General features: G+C 35.9%; 1 protein-coding gene across 4 annotated transcripts in view; it reads left to right on the top strand.

The window, feature by feature from the left end:
• Window positions 1–24,939, top strand: part of LOC140450413 (band 7 protein AGAP004871) — a 602,043-nt gene that overhangs the window by 356,668 nt on the left and 220,436 nt on the right. For all 4 annotated transcript variants that reach the window (XM_072544034.1, XM_072544033.1, XM_072544036.1 and 1 more), the window contains exon 4: window positions 9,974–10,056. In XM_072544034.1, the coding sequence (XP_072400135.1) occupies window positions 9,974–10,056 (83 nt within the window). The remainder of the gene's footprint in view (window positions 1–9,973; window positions 10,057–24,939) is intronic.

Below are 24,939 nucleotides of genomic sequence, written 5' to 3'. Positions count from 1 at the left end.
AAACGGTACACAGTATCGAGTTTTACCAAGAGTACCTTTTTCGTGTAAAATTGAATGATTTTTAAGTTTACTTGAAATTTTGATTATTAATTATACTCTTAAAAAAGTTATATTGACTAATACTTAGTACGATCCGTGTAACTAGCGCCCTCTATGAGAATTAGATATAAAAACAAATTCATGGGATGTATCAGCTTCCAAAACATATTCGTATAAAATTTTATTACAATGTTGCCAGTAGTTTCGGCAAAATCGTAAAAAATGCGTAGATTTTTTTTTCTTCAACGTCCTGTATCTTGAAAACGGATGGCGTTACAAAACCTATTTACTAAGCAAACCCCAATTACTTTTCAACTAGAGACGGGGTTATTTTTTTTTTAAACACCCTGTATATACATTATATATATTATATATATATATATATATATATATATATATATATATATATATATATATATACACACTTTATCCAGAGAAAATGATAAATACATAATAATTTAATATAAATTATAAATATGCAAAGCATAACACTTAAGAAAAATTATAATTTTTTAAATTTGAACATTTTATAATAATATCAGCTTAAACTATACACCTTCTAAATTTTATAACATCATTTAAAAACATGAGTTTTTAAAAATAAAATTCGTATTTTACCCTTTTATTGAACACATTGTCGAAATGAAGTGCCCTTCACAATTTTGTTTTTTGTTTTAGCCTTTTAAATAAAAAGTTAGCCAGCATCAAATAAAAGGGCTGAATTAGAAGATACAATATTTAGGGGTATTTTCAGGATGAGAGTTTTTGGTAATTGTATATAAAATACGTGAGCATACAACAAAGGCAATTTAGTTGATTGTTGCCTTTTCCCAAAAAAGAAACACGGGAATATATTTTTTGAACTTTTATTAAATTGTAAAAGATAGTAATTAAAGCTAAAAGACTAAAAAGATATTACCGTTAGAGTAAACTTTATATTTATTAAATGAAATCGTAGGCTTCCACGGCCAGAGTCAGAATTATAGTTTATTCGTCTTCCGGGTTTGGACCGTGTCATTTGTGAGTGACCCAAAAGTGGGTTCATCTCGACGTTTCGCTACAATTGTATGTAGCTTCTTCAGGAGAACAAAAAAGAAAAAGAAAAACAAGAGACAGGAAGATGGTTAGTTAGCAACGGTAACTCAGTTACTCAACGCAACCAGAGGCGAATACTAACTACCAAGATGGGCATTTGGTCACAGTAACTCAACTACTCAACGCAGCCAGAGGTGAAAACCAAATGCCAGGACAGGGATTCACGTCCAACAGCTCAGAACACTAACGCGTCGAGAGGCAGGGAGTGAATCCGACGATTACTCCGCTACCTGATCCTCCGCTCCTGATCAGTTTCTTCTCTCTCGGTGGTCGGATTCCTGGATAGGTGGTCAGGAAGCTCATTCACTTTCCCTGGGATGTGTACCGTGGTGAAATTGAATTCTTGGAGTACCAAGGCCCATCTGGATAGTTTGGCCTTGTCTTCCTTAAACCGGTGGAGCCACAAGAGAGCCTGACTGTCTGTGTATAGTGTGAATTTCTGATCTTGAAGGAAGTGTTTGTACTTCTTGAGTGCCCAAACTAATGCGAGGCACTCCTTCTCGTTGATGTGGTAACGAGTTTCAGCTGGCTTCAACTTTGTGGAGGCATAGGCAATTACTTTCTTGTCATCTTGGGTCCCTTGGAAGAGGACTGCGCCCATGCCGACGTCAGAGGCATCCGTCTGGAGGCAGAAAGGTCTGGATGCGTCTGGTCTGTGGAGTAGGAGATCTCCCTCGATTTCGGTCTTGAGACGTTGGAATGCGGCATCTGCGGCATCAGTCCAATGTAGACGTCTCTTGTTGCCCTTGGTGAGGTCCGTCAAAGGCGTGATGATGTCAGCGAATCGAGGGATGAAATCTCTCAACCAGTTGGCGGTCCCGATGAAACTTCGTAGCTGTTTCATCGTACGTGGAGTGTCGAAGCCTTTGATCTTCTCCACGTGTTTTTCCAGAGGTTGTGTGTTGGCGGAGGTGATTTTGTGCCCTAAGTATTCCAGTTCGTCTGCCGCGAATTTACACTTCTTTAGTGATGCCCATAGTCCGTGTGTCCGAAGTCTCTCTAGAACTAGGCGGAGGTGGTTCTGGTGTTGGGTCCAGTCTTCGGAGTATATGATGATGTCGTCCATATACACTTTGATGAATATATCTATGTATCCTGCGAAGACTGAAGTCACGAGCTTCTGGAACACAGCTGGTCCATTCTTCAGACCGAAGGGCATCACGGTGAACTCGTAGGCAGAACCGTCAGGCAGGCTGAAAGCTGTCTTCGGGCTGGAGTCCTTGTGTAGAGGGACTTGCCAAAATCCGCTTTTCAAATCCAAGGTGGTAAAGATTTGTGCTGTACCGATCTCTTTGATGGAATCGTGGATTGGCGGCATACTGGAGGCTTCGTCGACGGTGACGTTGTTTAGCTTCCTGTAATCCACGCAGAAACGGGGGGTGCCATCTTTCTTGGTTACAATAACCACCGGGCTATTGTAAGGAGATTTGCTGGGGCGGATGACTCCTGCGGCTAGCATCTCTCTCACCTCCTTGGCCATGATTTGTTTCTTCTGCGTGGAGTATTTGTATGGCTTCACGTTGATCGGTTGGTTATCGGTTACCTCGATAACCATCTCGGTGGCTTTGGTGGTCGGCTGGCGCAAACGGTCGTCGAATACGTCATCGTACTCTTGTATCAGTCGTTCAACTTGTTGGAAGGCGAAGGCTGGAGCTTGATGGGGTTCCAACTGTTGGGTTTTGGGTTGCTGTCTAGCTGGGTTCTTCCAGTAGATTATGGTTCTGCAGGTGGTACCGACGTGTAGACATTTACGGGGTATGTCTACATTGGCCTCTTCCTGTTCTAACCAAGGCATCCCTAACACAACGTCGTGGTTCAAGGTCTCCATTACAACGCAGTTGACAGTTGATTCGAGGTTGTCGATGGTAATATTGACTTCAGCAGTCCCAAGGGTACGGGACGTGCTGTCCGTGCACGCCAGTTGAACCAATCCTGGTCCTCGTTGCAGGTTCCGTCTCTGGATCAGCCTCTGGTGGATGAAATTCCCAGATGCTCCGGTGTCGACCAAAATCTTCACGCGGTGCTGGTTGATCCTTCCGTGGAGTTGTGGGAGGCCTGCTGTCGAGGGTCGCATCTGAATTGGGTTCAGTTGGGGCACCATCTTCACAACAGGGTTTAGTTGGTGCCCCTGTTGGCGTTTCCCTGATTCTGAGGCAGTGGGGGTGGAGGCTGGTTCCTTAATGGCATCCTGAACTGTCTATTGTTGGGGTTCCTCCACTCTTCAATGGCTTCCGGATGACGTGGGGAGTTGTTGTTCCGGTGGGGACGGTACGATTGTCGCTGCTGTCGCGACTGTTGCTGTGTTTGCTGTTGAGGTTGTTGCTGGGGTTTGTTCAGAGCGGTATTCCGGCGGGTGTCTGCTTCCATTCCCTGGGCGATCGATAGGAGGTCTTCTTCTGTCTTCGGAATGTTCAGCCGTAGGCAGATCGAGATATCTGGTCGCAGTTGATTCACAATTGTGATGCATCTCTGGTCTTCAGGGGTGTACGGGGCGAGACGTCTGAACAGGGCAGCTTTCCCATTGATGAAGTCTTCCGTTGGTTCGTCCTTCCGTTGGTGTTCGCCGTGGAGTTTGGATGTGAGGGCTGAAAGTAAAGCGGGATCGTTGTACTTCTTCAGGAGGCGGCCTCGGAACGTGTCGTATGGCAGGTCCGTATGTGAGAATTTCTGGGCCCATTTCTTCGCATCACCATGGAGAGAATTGTCTATTAGGTAATCAATCCATTGGTCCTCGTCGACATCGTATTTGGTGAGGAAGTTCTCTGCTTTGTTCAGGAAGTTGAGTGGATTATCGATGTCTCGGCCTGAGAATTGGGGTGGTTTCATGTAAGTGATCCTGGGCTTCGGTGGCTCAGGTGTGTGTTGGGGCATCTGTGGTATTGTGCCTTGGGTAGTTGAAAGGGCCGTCATCGCTTGCATAAGTGCAGCTATGAAGTCAGCGGTTGAAGGCTGGCTTGAAGACGGTCCGGGGGTCGTGGGTTCGGATTTTTGTTGGGCGCCATGTTGCCGAGAGGGGGCATTTGGGCCTGTAGGACCCATCGCCGGCTCTTCGGGCTTCTTCCTATCCCCGGAATTGGATCGGGTATTCACCATCTTTGGTTTGTCGCTGGTAGAAAGGTTAAATACTACCGCTGTTATAAATAACAGTTCCAGTGACAAATATCTGTTATAGGTAACGGTTCCAAGGAACAGTTACAAAGTAACAGAGCAAAAATGGAAAACAGATAGGTAAAAATGATCTAAGTATTCCTTGGCTTACGGAAGGAATAACTTAGTAAACAATTAAATTAAATGGTATAAAAATATAATGCAAAGAAAAAAATGTTTCTAAGTGTTTCTTGACTTACGGAAGAAACAACTTAGGACAGAAATATAGATAAATGAAATATGTAAATGTGAGAGTAAAATATGGAAATATTTCTAAGTGTTTCTTAACTTACGGAAGAAACGACTTAGAGTGGAAAAATAAAATACTCAAAATATAAAACGAGAAATGCAAAAATGAAACAGATTATAGAAATATGTCTAAGTGTTTCTTGACTTACGGAAGAAACAACTTAGAATAGAAAATAAACAAGAGAATCAAATATAGTAAAATAAATGCACAAATATTTATAAGTGTTTCTTGACTTACGGAAGAAACGACTTATAAAAGAAAATAAGAAAAATCAAATATAGAAAAGATGTGAAAATATTGCTAAGTGTTTCTTGACTTACGGAAGAAACAACTTAGCATAAAATAGAGAATGAAAGAAACAAATGTATTAAGTATTTTCTTAACTTAAGAAAAATATCTTAGATAAAATATCGGAAATAATAATGCAACAATGATTATGAAAATATTTCTAAGAGTTCTTTGACTTACCGGAAAAGAACGGCTTAGACAAACAATTAAAATAACAAGTCAAATATTCAGAGAAATATTTCTAAGAGTTCTTTGACTTACCGGAAAGAACTACTTAGACAAAGTACAAATCAAAATATAAAATATAAAAAGCAAGATAAATATTTCTAAGTGTTCTTAACTTACGGAAGAACAACTTAGACACAAAATACAAGAAAAATAAACAATCAAAATAACCAATTAAAATATCAAACAATCAGTATAGGAACAAATATAGATCAAAGTAATATTCTAACCTGAAAAGGTCTGAATATACAATAATGCAAAAATAAAAATGGTATATAAGAAATCAGAAATAAAACAATAACTTAGTAGGAACAATAATAGCACCGACTAGGTCTACAGTAGAAGAGGCAAGCTCGACTGACTGATGAGAGAAAATCTACCTGCTTTTATGTAAAACAAATCCTTTGTTTTACTTAGCGAAAGTGGAATTTCCCTGCATCGAATCAATTAGAAATTTGGATTTGGCCAACCTTGGAATTCCCAAGTATTTTAACCGATATCCAAATTCCTTGATGCGTCGAGGACAACCGCTCTATTTATAGTCGCGGTGACCTGTCCTGTCGGGACGTATCGGCACACTCCGTGGCGCGAACGTCAAGAAGCGCGCGCTGGCCAATCATGTGGCTGCATCGTGGTAGTCCGGTCCCGTATGTTGATAATGTTGACAATACTAATCGATAGAGCTCGGGAAATATGCACTTAAAAAAACCTAAAATATGCATGCAAATATGCACAAAAAACAGTTAAAATATGCTTTGTATACTTTTATGCATTTCTATTACCTACATGAATATATTCATTTATTCTTTGATTTATCATCATCATTTCTCTTTATTATACTATGATTACGGTTAAAACTATATATTATTAAATGTTTCTTTTAATTTTCTAGAGAAAAACTGTGCCGTCTATTTGATAATAATTGTTCGTATGTTGAAAAACTCCTTTCTACTTCACATGAAGTTAAAGGAGCAAACTTTGTATCATCAATTAGCCTATATTTGTCCACTGCTGAACGTAGGCCTCCCGTAAAATTTTCCACCTATTTCTATCTTGAACTTCTTGCATCCAGTTTGTGGTGATGCGCTTGATATCATCCGTCCATCTAGTCGGTGGTCGTCCTCTGCTTCGATGTACCTCTTGCCTTGATCGCCATTCCAGAATCTTTCTGGTCTTTGTATAATATTGTATAATTGAGGGTTCTACCTGTAAAATTAAATTATCATCACAATTCCCTATCTTAATAATATTATTTATTTGAATTATTTTGATATCCCTCATTTTTCTTTAACACTGCGCAGAACTTTTGATACACTTTGATGGTTTCCTCAAGGTGTTAATATTTTTCATTTAATGAATTGATCCTTTCAATACTTTGGTCTAATGAAATGTTTCGCTTTTCTTATCTAGTAATTGATTTAGCAATATTTACTAAACTGGTTTGGATATATTTTAACCATAGTTTACATGATATTACCAGCAACAACGGTATAAGAGTGGCACAGTTGGCAATGGCAAACAAACTAAGAGTTGTTAGTACGTGTTTCTCTTATAAAAATATTCATAAAGGAACGTCGATGATACCTGGTACTAATAAATTTAATCAAATATAGAGGCGCAAATTGCGATTCGTCCATTTCTTAAAAAAGTCATATTAAATGAAAAGGAGAACAAAACAACATTGAAGAAGAATGGAATGTCATCCAAACAACAATTACAAATATGGCAAAGGAAACAGGTGAAGCCTAAAGCAAAAGAAACGAGGAATAGTTTGACCAAGATTGCCAACAAGTAATAAATAGCAAAAATATAGCTAGACAGAAATGTCTACAACGCGATTCCCGATTGAATAGAAGGGCATATGAAGAACTCAGAAAAGATGCAAAGAAAATGTGTAGAAGAAAAAAGATAGAAATGTTGAATAGAAAAATACAACAAATTACAGATTATAATGACAGAAGAGAGACTGTAGAATGTTACAAGGAAACCAAGCAATACACCCAAGGATACATGACAAGATCAACAGTTTGCAAGGACAAAAATGGGGCAATTATCAGCGAGAAAGAGGAAATAATGAAAAGGTGGAAGGAGCATTTTCAAGTGCTGTTAAATCCAGAAAAAGATCAAAACGAAGATGAAGAAATAATTCACCACACAGCAGAACAACTAGTTGAGCAACCAACATTGGAAGAAACGATAAACGTCATAAAACATCTAAAAAATAACAAAGCACCTGGCACAGATGGAATAACTACAGAACTGATAAAGAATGGTGGACATGCGCTATGGAGGCGTATCCGTAAACTAATAGACCGCATATAGATACTAGAAGTCATCCCAGAAGATTGGAAAGTAGGAATCATACTTCCTATGTACAAAGGGGGAGACAAACGACTCTGCAAAAATTATAGGGGCATAACAGTCGTCTACAAGATATTACCAGGAATTATACACAGCCGCCTGGAATCGTTTTCGGGGGAGACTATTGGTGAATCCCAATGTGGCTTCAGACCAAATACGTCAACTATAGACCAAATACATATGTTAAGAGGTATACATGAAAAATGTGTTGAGTATAACATACCTCTTTATAACTTGAATATCGATTTCAAACTGACGTTTGATGAAGTAGATCGACAAAAGATGTTAAAGCAACTATCTATGTTAGGGATACCCAATAAGTTGGTTAAACTTATACGAATGACTCTGGAGGGTTCCAAAGCTATGGTGAGAATAGATGGAGATATTGAAAATGGAGTTAGACAAGGTGATGCCTTATTAATCTAACTTTAGAAGCCATTGTTAGAAAACTGGATATAAACGGCTGTATTAATACAAGATCAATGCAAATATGCGCATATTCGGATGATGTTACCATAATAAGTCGCAACAAAATGGTATTAAGCAAAAAAGTTATAGAACTGAAAAGAGAAGCTGCCACGTTTGGTCTATATATAAATAAAAGCAAAACAAAATATATGGAGTGCACAAAATCGAATGAATATGAGAATCTGAAGGTAGACAACCATACCTACAAATATTCCTCCACTTTTCCCTACCTAGGCTCAATAATCAATGACAACAACAACATCAGTCAAGAAATATAAGCACGGATTCTTAGCGATAATAAGTGCTTTTATGCATACAAAGACTTAATGAAAAGTAAGTTACTGAATCGTGAGTCTAAGCTTAGAATCTACAAAACAGTAATTAGACCAGTGATCACATATGGATGTGAAACATGGACCCTCTCAACCACTAATGAAAATCAACTGAGAATATTTGAGCGCAAAATACTAAGGAATATATTTGGACCAACCCAATGCAGCGATGATACGTGGAGAATTGAAATGAACCACGAGATAGATGAACTAATGCAGAGCGCAGATATTTTTAGATTTGTAAAGTCGCAAAGACTAAACTGGCTTGGTCACGTAGAAAGAATGCCAGATAATCGAGCTGTAAAAGTAGTCCAGAGATGGAAGCCCCAAGGAAACAGAACAAGAGGAAGGCCCGGTAAAAGATGGATAGACGACGTAGAGAGGGATCTTAAAACCATGAACATCAGGCAGTGGCGAGGGAAAGTATCCGACAGAGCAGAATGGAAGAACATTGTTAAGCAGGCCAAGACTTACAAATGGTTGTAGCGCCATCAGAAGAAGAAGAAGAAGGTTTGTGTATGTGCCAAATTACTTTTTAATAACGTTCACACATTTTTTATATCACCTGCGCTATCTATATCGAAACTATAAATGGCGTCTCCGATACTCTTAAAATTATCGGTTATAAAATTTACTGAATTTAACCATGTTCCCCATCTAGTTATCATCGGTTCTAGCGGTAGAGTACATTATGTAAACAATCCATATACGCCTGTACTCGCAGAGGAGCTTTTAAAAATATTTTTTTATATTTGATACAAAGGTATTGACCATTGGAAACTCTGTCCTTACAGTTTATGTTACTCTATTTAAAGTACTTGCTAAACAGGTAACGTGTATCAAATTTGGAAAAACTGTTTTTAAATGCTGTCCAGTTTTGATCATATGGTGCAGCATCACTTAACAATAACAAAATTTTTCAGTTGGTATCGGTTGAGGTAAAAAAAAGTTACTCAGACATTTATTTACATATGTAAAAATAGTTAGATTGCTCATTTTTTGCGAAACTCCCTAACGGAAACTAAACTTTAACATGTTTATTTACTACAGATATGCTGGACACTTTAATTATACATTTGTATACGTTGCATTTTTCATTTATGGGAAACGAAATATTATATGGTAGGCAATGACGTGACAAGAGACCAGGCCGATAAGATTGGAGTTTATCGTCTGGTTTAAAAAAAAAGAGTGTGTTAAGTTTGAGTTTAGTAATCAGCATGTCATAATTTGCATCGGTCCACGATACATACAAAAATACTTTCCCTTCGAGAATTAATTACGCTTTACTAAAATAAATATTATTAATAGTTTTTTTTAAGTTTTATTTGATCTTTTTAATTTTATTTTCGTGGAAAATAAGTTTATTACACACGCATTCACACAACCACGGAACATGTCCACCTTTTCTTTGATAGATAGGCGTTTTCTTTTTCTCGCCATACTCGTTAGTTCCAAAACAACATTAATACCACGGTAAAAAAACTATTACGTACCAAGCAGAAAAAATCAATAAGCTGTAGGCAACAGGAGTTATCACTTGAGGATGTTTTTATCATTGACAGGTACTAGGAAATTTCGACGATGGTTGCCAGTGTTCATTTAATAGAATGGTCGATATAAACAGGTATAAAATAACGAGGATTTCAATTTGTATTGACCTGAAATTCAGAATGGTCGTTATACTCAGATAATCACTTTAAAAAGTGGTCGTAAACAGAGGTTTTACTGTATTTTATATTCTATTTATACTGAGTTTCTTTTTCAGGTATATTCTTTATTCTGCCATGTATTGACGCCTATGCTCGAGTTGATCTGCGTACACGAACTTATGACATTCCTCCTCAAGAAGTAAGTAAAAAATTATATTATTTGGTATGTATATGTTATTATACTTCTTCTTCTTCTTCTTCTTCTTCGCGCGACTAGGATCTTAATATTTTCATTTCGATATTGTTGATTGGTTGTTTCGTCTTTCTTGTATTGGTCCTTGTCTCCGCTGCATATGTTAGGATTGGTCTTACTGTTGTCTTGTATACTTTCATTTTGCTTTCCATGGTCAGATATTTGTTTCTCCATATGGTTTCTCGGAGGTAACCACTTACTCTTGCCGCTTTTGATGCTTGCCTTGTGGTCTCTGTTCTTATATCCCTGTCACTAGTGATCTCTACTCCTAGGTAATTGAATTTCATTACTTGTTCTACAATTTTGGCGTCTATTTATAGTTTGTATCTACGCGGCTATTTACTGATCACTATACATTTATTTTTTTTTACTGATATTCTCATATTAAGTTTGTTTGCTTTGATATTAAAGGTGTGGAGCTCTGCCTTTCTAGGTTATCTTCGTTATTAGCAATTAGTACTGCATGATCAGCATAGCATAGTATCGTGGTTTTATGCGCTCCCATGTGGTATCCGTGTCGTTTTCTTACTTCGTGAATTATTTGATTCATCACTATATTAAATAACAATGGGCTGAGCGAGTCTCCTTGGCGGATTCCTTCTTATAGTTCTATGCATTCTCTTTCCCCTGTTGGCATTATAACTCTGATCTTGTTGTTCTTGTTAATTTCATTAATTGTCCTTATTATCTGATGGTCTATTTGTTCAGCTTGTAATAAATTTAAGATGTCATTTCGCTTCACCCTGTCAAAAGCACTTTTTAAATCTATAAAGCACATGTATGCTGATTTTTCATATTCAATAGACTTCTCTATTATTTGTCTGATAATAAAAATTGCGTCTATTGTGCTGCGGTTCTTCCGGAAGCCTTGTTGTTCATCTGCCATGTTTGCTTTTTCCTCGCTTTTATCTTTTATGACTGCCGTTAATGTACTATTCATCAGACTAATGCCTCTATATTTTTCAGGATTTCTCGAGTCTCCCTTTTTAAATATCGGTAGCAGGAAACTTTCTTTCCATTCCGCTGGTACTACTCCGGTATTTATTATATTGACGAATTATTTTAGGAGCATTTTGCGTAGTGTTGTTCATCCATATTTTAGCAGTTCATTGTTTATCTTATCAGGACCAGCTGCTTTTTTGTTTTTTAATTTTTTTATTTGTTCTTATAGCTCTTCTTCTGATATAAGTACTCTATCGTGAGTTTCGTTAATTATTATATCTCTGTTCTCTTCTTCTCCTTCTCCATATAATTTCGTAAAATGCTCAGTCCATTGTTCCTCCGTAATGTTATCTATGCGTACAAATTCATTCATTTCTGTTTTTTGTCTATTTATCATCTTCCACATCTTTTTCTGGGATCCATAGAGGTCGTATTCCATATCTTTGGTAAATTTCTCCCAGTGTTCTTTTTTGATGTTATCTATGTCTTAGTTTACTCTTTTCCTGATTCTCACGTAGTCTTCTCGTGCCTCCAGTAGCTTCACTCCTTTGCATGTTAGGAAAGCTTGTTTCTTTTCATTTGCTAGTGCTTTTACCCTTTCGTCGTACCATGGTGTTTTGTATTCCCGTTTATTTCTGTTAACTTTTCTTTTATCTAAAGCTTCTTCCGCTGCTTGTAGGATTTATTTTTTAATAATTTTCCAGGATTCTTCTATATTCATTTTAGTCTCTAGGTTATGGCTGTTTAGCTTTTCTGTTAGTCTGTTTCTATACAAGTTTTATGTCCCTTATTCTTCTAAGCTTTCTATGTTTAACTTTTCTTCTACTTTTGCATTTCGCTTGCCTTGTGTGGTGATTGCTATATTTCTTTTTCCTAGTACAAGGCGATGGTCGGATCCTACATTGGCGGAAGATAGAGTACGCATATCTATTATATTCTTGAGGTGTATTTGTCTGTTTGTTATAATGTAGTCAATCATTACGTCCTCTTGTATCTGACCAGGTGATCTTATGTTGTATTGGCTGGTCAAAGTATGTGTTGTTAATTCGGAGGTTATTCATTAAACAAATTTCTTGAAGTCTTTCTCTGTTGTTGAGCGTTTCTTCGTTTCTTATTTTACTACCGGCTATTGTGGTGTCCAGTATATCTTGAAGCTTTTCATAAAAAGCATTTTTGTCTTCCTTGTTTTTGCTGTTATCCGGTGCATATACGGGGATAATAATAAGTATCGTCTGGTGAAGTTTAAGGCAAACCAGCATCATGTGTTCGTTGATGTATCTTATTTCTTGAATAATATACTTACTATACTTATTGTACATTAAGAGGCCTACTTCTGCCTGAACTCGTTTGCTTTTATCTACTCCGCTGTACAGGAATATAAATTTGTTTCTATTGGCACTTCCTTTCCCTTTCTTTTTTGTTTCATTTAGGGCACATATATCAATTTTATGGAGCTCCAATTTTTGCACAACTTTTTGTTCGAGTTTGTTCCACGATGCGATGTTCCAAGTGCCAATTCGTAGATTATTTGGTCTCTTTATCCTTTTTCTTGCGTGGTTCGTCATTTTTTTTGACAGTCCGTAGGCTGCTAACCTTGCTCACCAACCCCCTTTTCGGAGGACCATTTTTCCCTTCCTCGTCAGCCCTGACCCTGCCTTCCATTGGGGTTGGTTACCCAATCTCCAGCAAGGTTGTTTAGGTTTTCCAGGGTTCATCCGTGCAGCCCAAGCCGCACTTCGTGGAGGTGAGGATAGGGATTGAGTAGGAAAAGGTAGAGAATGCTAACTGGAAACAGCATCTTATGTTGCGCTTCACTACCCCTTTGAACCCCTGTTATTATAATTTAGTAAGCGATTTAGTAATACAAAGACAACGTATAATACCAACATTATTCACATTAGAACAAGAATTATATCATCTGACTAAGGAGGATACGCTTTCGCGATTGGTGTGTTTAAAGTTTTCGGAGTTTATAGAGTGTGGTCTGCAGTTTTTTATTTTGATATTTCGTCTTTAAAATGTAGCAGATATTACCGAGGAAGAAACGGTAGTAGACATGATTATCTATTAGTGGAGGTACAGCGACAGTCATAAACAGCCTATAGTAAAACGTGACTAATGGATGGAATGCGAAATGGGTGTCATGAGTTAAGTTATGCTTAACGTGCCACCTTAATTTGGAGACGAACTTGTAGGGGCATTGGTTTTACCAGAAAAGGATAGAACATCTTGTTGGTGCTAAATCTTAACCTCATACCACCTACTTTTCCTCAAAACGGAAGTTGTGGGTTAGTCTAGCACCAGAATTTTCCACGAGTTTATTACAAGAGCATTTATAGGGCTTTTATCTAAAAGTATTTATGTCAACTTTAAAACTGAGCTTGTATGGTGCGAGTGAGTTCTTGATCTACACCTGCCTTCCAATTTTGTTTAAACCCCAATAACTTCCTTTTAACGCGGAAACATATACCAAATCTGCTCTCATGCCAAAAGATCTATAGCGTTATATAGCATTTCTCTAAGGATTCTGATAATTCCGAGTTGCCTCTTAAGAATTAATAACTACTCCAGGTTTTACGTTGGCAGTCATAAATGTAACTCAGTAATTTTCTACCGCTCGTTATATTGCCTTTTGAAAGTCTATAAACGTAGCATGAAATTCCATTTTTTCGCCACCCTCTTCAGCCTTAGAGTATTTGATATATAGTAGCGCGTCAATAATGCGGATTAGTTGAACTGTTACCCATCCAAACCACTGATTTATCCGATTTAAAACGTACTGCATACTGTTGATATTTCATTTACAAAATGAATGCTCGGAATATCGTGTAAGTTTCAACTATTATTAAATAGACGTCAGATAAAAAATTATTAAGTAAAAAAGTCCTGTATTGTTTTTTTGAACAAAAGGTGAGGTACGTAGGCGTAGCGCAAACATCCTACCGCTTGCGCTACGCAGGGGGCCTGCGTAGCGCAAGCGGTAGGATGCTTGCCTCGCACGCCGGTGGTCCGGAGTTCGAATCCTACCGCCGGCAAAGAACAACTAGACATTTTTAAAAATGTCTATAGGTCCCAGGTCGACTCAGCCTGAATAAAATGAGTACCTTGGGTAAAACCAGGGGTAATAATAGGCGGTTGAAGCGTAGTACTGGCCATGTTACCTTCCTTGTATACCGTAGGCCCTAGACATAGAAGACTACCCTGCTATACCCCCAAAGCCGCGAAGCGGTATAAAACGGGAGACTATTATTATAAGTTGAGGTACGTTTCTTTGCAGTCATGTATCTAAGTTCTTTAAGAAATATGAGTTGAGGCGTGGTATCCTCGGTTTAAAGCTTTAACCAGTTCATTGCACTTTCCAAAGCATCATAGGTGTCTACATGTGAAGGGTAAGAAGCTTGGGCATTCAGTTCTTTGTCATTACTGTGTCTCACGTTATTGGCTGGTAAAAATATCCTTGTCTTTACGTACTAAATCCACAATTTCGTCATCAATTAGTGGTTGATAGGTCACAATTGCAATCATTTTCAAACCGTTCTCATGAATCAAGTTTATCCCATTGTTCAAATCCAGGCAATGTTTGGAATAGGGCTTTATCTTTAATAACAGTGTTGTCTTTCTTCCGACTTTCAGTGCTGGTCTCTTCTTGTCTTTTATATGAAGCTTGAAGGGGTCGGCTACAATTTTTTTCGCGCGTTTTTCAAGTTGTTTTCAGTAAAAGTCTACTATGCATCAGCTAGAGTTTATTTTTATGAACGAGAGAGTAATTAGCATAATTTTAACTGGTAGCTCCGACCACTCCATGGGCGTGCTCAAGATTAATTGAAAAATTACTTTGAATAATTGTAAAAAATAAACGAATTATTTCAGTGTTATAAAGTGTTATGTGTATGTAAACAAAAGTGACCTCTTTTATCACACATTATATTAGAACTGACTGGCCTACATTAAAAAGGGTTTTAAAAAATTCACATTTTTCTTAATTTTTAAAAATTACAAAAGAGAAAAAGAGTTTTTAAAACCGTCCAAGGTATGTTAAATAGATGAATAAAAATATTAATATAAAACTTACAGCTACTTGTTACAAATCCAAATCAGATTCAGAAGATGAACTTTCAGAACCAAGATTTATAATAACTGGCTCGATCATTTTATCAGTAATATTGTCCAGCTTCCACATTTTTTCCTCTTCTTTAATAGTGTGATTTACTGCCTTTTCCCAGTTTTCAGGTTTTACATTATTTACGGCCTCCAAAAACAACTGTTTAACATCATGAATTTTAAAAGTGGTATTTTTTCTTGAAACTTCACTCTTTATCTGTGCCCATACCAGTTTATTCGGGTTTAATTCACAATGATATGGTGGGGATCTAAGTACTGTCATTCCACGATTTTTGGCAATTTCATCAATTTCGTATTTTTTAAATTTTTCTTTATGAAGGGCACACACCGAATAAAGTACCTTTCTTATAGATCCGGGATGGTACGTAATATTTTTTGAACTCAGCCAATTCTGCAAGTCTTTTTTTAACCACTTGGTTGTGGGCAGTCCTTCTATAAGTCTGGAGTGATAACTTGCATTATCCATTACTATTACACAGTTCTTAGGAAGAAGATCTATGATTTGTTCGAACCATTCTTGAAAGACATCAGCGTTCATGTCTTCATGGTAGTCACCGGTACGAGTTGATTCAAAAGTTAATAAACCACCTTCAACAAAGCCGTCTGAACTGCCAATGTGTACTATTATCAGCCTGCGTCCCTTTCCTGATGGTGGGTTTAAACCAGTAGATAAGTTATTTACAAAAGCGTGCCTTTGACTTGTAACAGTTTCATCCTGCCAAAATTTATTTGGTGTATGACCCTCGTTGATCCATGTTTCATCAAAATAAAATATTTTTCTTTTTTGGTTTCTCATTTCCTTTATGGTTCTTAGAAAATGTCTTCTCCATATGACAATATCGCTTCTTTCTAATAAAATAGACTTTCTGGGATTCTTTTTCCAGCGGAAGCCTATTTCTTTTAAAAGTTTCCATAACGTACTTCGACTCATTTCTGGGTAATCCTTATCATCTCGAACTGAGACAAGAACTTTATCCAATGTTGGAAATTCTTGTCTAAAGAAGAATTCATGCACTTTCCGTCGAAGTCCTTCTTTAAAATGATATTCTATTTGAAATTTTGGTTTCCCTGGAGCATTACGTGGCATTTGAAAACTACCACATTTCTCTTCTTTAATAACTCTGTAAATCGTAGATTTCCCAACACCAAGTGTACTGCTAACTAACTCAACGGTCTCATCAACACTTTCACATAAACGTTTGTCTGTAAATGATTTAAAACAATTAAATATTAATGTTTTTTTATTAACTGTTGGAGGACCAATTTTTCGGCGTTTACACGGCACTTCCAAATTTTCCATAACACTAGTATACACAATAAACTGCACCTTGCAACTGAAGTACCTACTTTTAGTGAGCTGTTAAGAATTTTGAATACGCCACTTGGACCTTCCTATATACAAAATGAAAAAACCCACTATCACATTTTCTGTGGAATAAGTTTAGAAGGTAATTATCTAGTCAATTACTGTCGTAGATTCCTGGAATTAAAGAATTAAATGTTTGATTGTTGAAACCCTTACTTCGTAGAATGCACTCATTTCAGATAAAATAAAACGTTTTATTTTATCTAAAGAATTAAACTTTATTTTGCAAATAGGCAAAGAATTAAACTTTATTTTGCAAATAGATAAAATAAAATGTTTTATTTTATCTAAAGAATTAAACTTTATTTTGCAAATAGGTAGGTACTTATTAAACTTTTATTGGTTATATATAACCAATAAAATAAACATCTTACATTTCTTGCAAATTCATTAGTACCTGTTAACCTCCATCACTCCGACACTGGCAACCTTATTTAGGGATTAGTAATCCTCACAACTATTGTATTCTATTCTGCTCCAACCTTTATACCTGGTGGTCATACTCAATTTAAAATTGTTTTCGTATATACTTCTGTAAACTTGTTGACAAATATCTGTTTTTCATTGAGTCACCCGTATCAACAGTTTAGGGGTTTGCATACATAATTTATTGTTTTATTACTCTCTCATACATAAAAATACACTATAGCCTGTAAATTTATTCCTTTAGATTAAGGTTTTTTACAAATTTTATTTCTCATCACTTTCAGGTAACAAGAGCTGTCGAAGCATTTTACAGTGTGAACTGTGAACTGAATATATGTGGACTGGTTAGGAGTTTCATATTTTTCAAAATAAATATTATGTTTAGTTGCAAAAGTTATGTTCTTTAAATTTCGAACATATTTAGGCTATGTAGTCTTCTGAATATTTGCAATACTGGTGCCTTATTTCTTTTGAAAGTATTCTGCATTCACTGTCCATACCAGAAGACAATATTAACAATGTAAGTATCAACAGCGATTATCCCGATATGGAAAAATAACCCAAATAAGAGAATGGAAATCAACAAGCTGTTGTAGAAAGTTTTAGTTAAGGTTGTTATTATTCCGGACAGAAAAGAATAAAATGAAGTAAAGAACCTAAAAACCTTAATGTTCGAAGTGCAGAAAACTTAATTACACATTTACCGGGAGTCAAAAATCAGGCAAAGCATGCCAAGATATCAATTGAGTGCTTACTGCTATTTATTAATGAGCAAATGACTGCTGACTTGGTTAAGCATACTAACCAACGAATTGCAGAAAAATCTGAAAGTTGGAAGAACTGTCCACATTATGGGAATACATCTGTGATAGAAATCAAGGCGGTGCTGGGGCTCCTTTACCTGTTTGGTGCATTTAGAAATAACCATCGACATTTATATGAATTGTGTAACACTGACGGGCCAGGAATGGACGTTTTCCGTTGCACAATGAGCCAACGTCGAGTTTATGTTTGATCAGCAAGCGAGAAAGACGTGTTTTAGGCACTAATTTATCGTGCTTGTTAAATAGCAATTATTAAAGTAAATTTAAAAGTAATTAAGTATAAAAGTGAAAGTGATTTGTATACTGAATATTGGAATCGTGAGTAGATAAAATATACTTTTTTCATCTATTTGGATTTAGATATTTAAGTAAATCACTGCAATTAGTTATAAGTATTATCCAATTTCCATGAACTGGTATCACAACGAAAGCTGTAAGACAGCACAGGTTTTAGTCGGATTTTAAATCCATTTAAAAGATGTCATCTTCCAGTCAGCTACCACAAAATGGATCGTATTCAAAAGCAGTTAGTCAACCACGTAGTATATTAATCCCAAACAGAGATCAAGCTATTCTATTTAACACTCTAGATAATTGTACAATTAATGACTATCTTGAAGGATTGAGTCAGCATATAGAACCAAAAAATATAATTTTCGCATCCCGTATATCAAACTGTAGAATATGCATATATATTTATCATCTAAAAACCTAGTAGATAAATTCATAGCAGAAACAAAGAAGATAATAGTAAATGGAAATATACTAGAAGCGAGAAGATTAATAACTCCATCAGTCCGCTTAATTCTGTCCAATGCATGTCCAAGTATACCTTCTAACTTAATAATGGACGAATTAATAAAACTAGGTTTAAATCCTCTCTCAGACATACCATACCTACGGATAGGAGCAACCAATCCTGCCTTCAGTCATATTCTAAGCTTCCGAAGACAAATTTTCGTTTCACCTTTTCCAGACAACTTTGTACTACCTGAATCTTTTATTATCGAGTTGGAACAAACATCGTACCGCATATTTATAGCCCAAAACGAAACATGTTTCAAATGCAAATTAACTGGACACCAGGCAGCTAATTGTCCAAATATTTCACCTTCTAACCATCCTCACAATGATAGTGCAATGCAAACAGAAATGAGACAAAATTCATCAATAAATCATACTCAACAAGATAATCTACAAAATACTCCCAGAATCTCAAATACCACTCCCTCCACACTAACTACGTCTTCTCAAACTACATTACAAACAGTAGCAATCCCAAATTTATCAATAAACCAAACCCAAAAGTGCTCACTACAAAATACATCTATACATTTGACCACTTCTTCAGTTAACACTACAATCGCAACACCTACACAGTCTGAGTCATCCTCTAATATCCAAAAACATAAATCAACCTTACCCGAAACAAATCAACACTTACCTTCAAATAAAAATACACATATGAATTCTCACAAACCCCAGATAACTTCGAACAAAGCAACCGGAAAAAGAACTCTAGAAGATGCCATCACGCTACCCGCCGAAGCAAACTTTGAAAAACCTAAGCTTCAATTAAAGTAAAAAACCAAAACTGATGACAAAAACTTAAGAGATGAGATACCAAATCTCCAAACATTACTAGAACCAGCTAGAAAATATGTAGAAAGGGAAAAACAATTATTAAGCTTCGATCAGGTAGTGGATCTATTCGAAAATATACAAGGATCAAAAGACATAATCAGCGTAACAAAATTGTATTCAGAAGACTCTCATGCACTTATAAAGTTTCTAACGGAATTACATCCATACTACACCGACAAAAGAATGAAAACCAAAAGCACCAAATTAATACGAAAACTTGGCAAACACATAGTTTTACTCTCTGCAGTGAAAACTTTATTGTCGGAAGAAGATTCCGACTCATCGGTAAATAATTCCTCTAAAGAATAACTACATTCACTTCTCTGCTTCAATGGAACTTAAATGGGTTTTACACCCATTTTGAAAAACTAAAACATATTATCTCTGAAACACACCCATCTATTATCTGTCTACAGGAAACAAATTTCAAAAATTCAAACCATGTATATAATTTTCGTAATTATTCATGTTTTTATAATAACAGATTAAACCAAAACATTGCCAGTGGTGGAGTAGCAATTTACGTGGATAAAAAATTCATGAGCACACAGTTATCAGTGACTTCAAATAATATTGAATTAATAGCTATCGCAATAAATATACCTCAAAAGATTTATATATGTAATATGTATATCCCACCAAATCAAACTATATCCCAAGAAGATTTAACAGCTATTTTGGAACAAATTCCTTCACCTAGACTTATTGTTGGAGATCTTAACTGCCACAATCCGATGTGGGGTTCCACAAAACTCAACCCCAAAGGACGAATTATAGAAGATATTATAGCATCCCAAAATCTGAATCTACTTAACGACGGAAGACCAACCAGATTCAACATACATAATGGCACATCATCGGCAATTGATATTTCTCTGTGTGACCCAGTTCTGTCCACTACGTTAACATGGGACATTCTACCCTACTTATATGGTAGTGACCACTACCCCATTATAATTTCTTTAACGCATCAGAAAACCACAAATATCGAATCGCCTATCTCAAAGTGGAATATAAAAAATGCTGATTGGACTAATTTTAGCAAACATATCGAACAGGACATTAACCAAACCAACTTTACATTATCAAACGACATTGACAAGTTTTTAAGTACATTTTTACAAATCATCACAGCAGCAGCAGAGACGTATGTAGGAAAAACAAAAATTTTAAAGAAACATAAACCTCTTCCGTGGTAAACACCTGAATGCAGCCAACCTAAAAGAGCGTATAAGAAAGCTTTCAATAGACTAAAGCATCATAAAACAGACGAAAACATATCGGACTACAAAAAACGAAGAGCTGAGGCAAGATACATTTTAAAAAAGAATAGAAAAGAATCCTGGAAAAAATTCATCTTGTCTCTAAATACCTCTTCAAGCATAAGTACAGTTTGGAGAAACTTAAGGAAAATCTCTGGCAAAAGCCAACCACATAAGATTCCTTTTCTAGCAAAAAATAACAAAATAATTAGTGATAGAAAAGAAATCGTAGATATGTTAGCAGACCAATACGAATTAAATTCCAGTGATGAAAATTACACTGATAATTTTAAAATACATAAAAACAACGTCGAAAAAAACATATTGGGATTCGACGGACATGAGATTCACAACCTTAACGTTCCTTTTTCCTTCATAGAACTTGCTGAAGCCTTAAACTCTTCCAAAGATACAAGCCCAGGACCAGACGGTATCCCCTTAGCATTTCTACTACATCTACCAGACAATGGGAAAAATTTATTACTAGACCTTTATAATTTTATCTGGAGTAACCAGGTTTTCCCATCCACTTGGTCCGAAGCAATAATACTACCACTTCTTAAACCTGAGAAATCCCGGACATCACCTGAGTTATATCGACCAATATCTTTAACCAATATTATATGTAAGGTGTTAGAGAAAATGGTAAATAAAAGGCTGAAATGGTATTTAGAACAACAAAAACTCCTTATTCCACAACAAAGCGGATTTAGGCAGAATAGATCCACTATATATAACTTAATAGACTTAGAGTCAGGAATACATGAAGCATTTGCAAATAAGCAAGATTGTATCGCAGTTTTTTTTGATATTAATAAAGCTTATGATACTGTCTGGCGATACAATATCATATCAAAATTGCATAATTGGAATATCAGAGGCAATATGTTAAAATTTATTTCCAATTTTCTTCAATCTCGCAGCTTCATAGTTCGATCAGACAACGTTAATTCAGATAAAAAAGTTCAAGAGAACGGAGTACCACAAGGATCAGTTATAAGCTCAACTCTTTTTCTAATAGCCATAAACGACATACTTCAACAATGCTCACCGATTGTTAAAGGAAGATTATACGCTGATGACTTAGTTTTATTTGCCAAAGGAAAAAACTCTACATCTATTCAAAAACATTTACAACAAACAATCAGTCAGTTAGAATCATGGTCTAGGACTATCGGATTACAATTTTCACCGACAAAAACTAAATGTATTTTATTCACACAAAAACGTAACACTCTAACTCCACATCTGAAGCTATATAATCAAACCCTCAATTTCACAAATAATATCAGATTTTTAGGTATGGTTTCCGACCAAAAGCTCTCCTGGAAAAAGCATACAGAAGAACTTAAAAAATCATCGGCAGGACTAAATTTTATGAAAACTATTTCCAGCAAAAACTGGGGAGCAGATCAAAATACACTATTACATGTATATAAATCTTTAGTTAGATCCAAACTCGACTATGGTGCGATAGTTTATTCATCAAGCAAAGTATCAGTATTAAAAAAATTAGAAACTGTTCAAAACACAACTCTACGAATAGCTACAGGTGCGTTTCGAACGACACCAGTTGAAAGTTTACAATGCTTAACAGGAGAACCACCCCTAAGTTTACGATGCAAATACCTTTCTATCTCATATGCTTCTAAAATAGCTAGTAATAAAGAACACCCTACTTACACCAATACGTTTACAGATCGATTTTAAAACACTTTCTCTACAACAAGACTAGATCCACCATTTTACGAAAGAGTTAGAAGAAACCTTCATGACCTACATCTTGAATTTCCTGAAATTTTTCCAACAAATTTCCTAACTTCTCCACCTTGGTTAATACCAATTTCCAAAATTAATACTAACCTTAATATATATAAAAAACGTGAGACTATAACAGATATGATCAAACAATCATTCTTAATAGAAATGGAAACTTATAAAAATCACTATAAGATATACACTGATGCATCCAAATCTTCAGACGGTGTTGGTGCAGCCATCCTCACACCCAATACATCCTTAAAATTTAAATTTAATCCCATTACTTCGTCATACACTGCAGAGTTGTTTGCAATATTACAAGCACTTATCCACATAAAAGAGTCGAAACAGTCCCCGTCTCTCATAATAACCGATTCACTAAGCTCACTTCACACTATCAAACGTTTATATACCAATAATCCAATTGCCTTACATATCAAATCAGAAATGGAGATTCTAAATCATAATAAGATCACTGTTGACTTCATGTTTGTTCCATCACATTCAGGTATACAAGGAAATGAAAAAGCAGATGAACTAGCCCGCTTAGCATCCTTCAGCCAGGACTCCATTCTTATTAATGAGGTTTCTTCAGATGACTTCAAGTCAGAAATAAAATATAAAGTGTTAAGTGCGTGGCAAAATAAGTGGAGTGCATCACAAAATAAACTTAAGGAAATCAAACAATTAGTGAAACCGTGGCTTCAACCCACAGCGAATAGACACGACCAAGTGAGAATAACACGTTTGCGACTAGGACACAGTAACTTTACACATAAACACCTCTTTACGCGAACTGTGCCGCCAATGTGTGAAAATTGTCAAGTAACAATCTCCGTGAAGCATATACTAACTCAGTGCAAAACATATGAAGGAGCAAGAAAAAAGCACACTATCCCAAATAATATGAAGGAAGCCCTAGGAAAAAACATGAACATTAAAAACACAATAAGTTATCTTAAAGACTCAGGACTGTATCAATTATTGCAATTTTTTTTAAACTTTACCTGTAGTATATTTTTTAGGTCGCTAATAACCCTAGTGGTTACAGCGTAAATAAAAAAAAAATGAGCCAACGTCGATTCGAATTTTTAATTTCATGTCCAAGATTTGAAAACAAACAAAACCGTAAATACTCAAGTTAGATAAACTAGCTTATATTAGAGCTTTCTTCGACAGGTTAGTGAAAAATTGCAAATCTACATATTCTCCCTCTGAACTTTTGACAGTTAACGAGAAGCTTAAATCGTTTAGAAAGAGATGTGATTTCAGGCAGTATATACCAAATAAGCCATCATACCATACCTACATAACATGGAGGTGTATGTGGGACAACAACAGTCGGAAGGTCCATTCCGAGTTAGGAATTCCCTGAAAGACATTGTAGAAAGATGGGTTGCTCCCGTGTCTGGGACCAAACCTTGGTAAAGTTGCGAGAGATCTCATAATTTTACTGGAATATGTACTATCAGGAAAAATAAGCTTTATTTTCCCATAGAATTCCTACAAGGGAAAGGAAGAGAAGTTTGTTCCACTATATTTGAATTTCACATCGGATACACTATTCTGTCGTACGTACCAAAGAAAAGAAAATTTGTTTTACTAAAATCTTCTCTTTGCCACAATACAACAGTAACAGATACTCATAATAAGCTACCTGAAAGTATTTCGTTTTAAAATTTGACCAAAGGCAGAGTTGACGTAGTAGATGAGCTATCTGCAACGTATAATGCAGTACGCAATAGTCGTCGCTGGCCTTTGACAATTTTTTTCTATCTAATGAAAACTGCAGGAATCAATAGCCAGATTATTCACCGATAAAACAACGATAGTCTTAACATTGCTACGAGGCTTTTTCTGAAGAAACTGCAAAGAAGAGGAAACCAAATCTGCAGGAACGATGTTCAAAATGTTCCAGAAATAGAGATAGGAAAACTAGATACGTGTGTAAGACATGTGAAATTCTTTTGTGTTTACAACACTGTGTAACATACTGCGCAAATTCTTCTCCAACTTTAAGAACTGATAATTCATTAATTATTCTGTAGAATTTGATTCTGTTTTTTTGATAAGCTACATACTCCTTCTATTGTAGATTCTTGTTTTCATATTACTAATTTCGATAGAAATGTATTGATTCTCTGGTCAGAATACATATTTTTTTCTGGAAAAAAATTGATATTGGCTATATATGTTCAATAGTAAACTATTATTAGCAAATGTTCCTCTGAAATTTATTATTGTAATGTATCCTGAAGCTATAGTATTACATATTATTATGAAAATCTACGAGATATAGCAATGAGTATATTTTCAACTTGGGGTTTGTCACATCCAACGTGTCGAACAGCGTTACAAAATTCCACTTCTCGGATGCTGGGTTAACTTAATGTGTGTCAAATAACATCAAACCATATCAGTAAAAGCATTTAATTGTAATAGACCTTTTATACATAAATACATATGTTTCATAAATCTTTTA

Source organism: Diabrotica undecimpunctata, chromosome 9 (assembly GCF_040954645.1).
Source record: "Diabrotica undecimpunctata isolate CICGRU chromosome 9, icDiaUnde3, whole genome shotgun sequence".
Taxonomy (NCBI): domain Eukaryota; kingdom Metazoa; phylum Arthropoda; class Insecta; order Coleoptera; family Chrysomelidae; genus Diabrotica; species Diabrotica undecimpunctata.
This window is presented reverse-complemented; position numbering and strand designations above follow the sequence as displayed.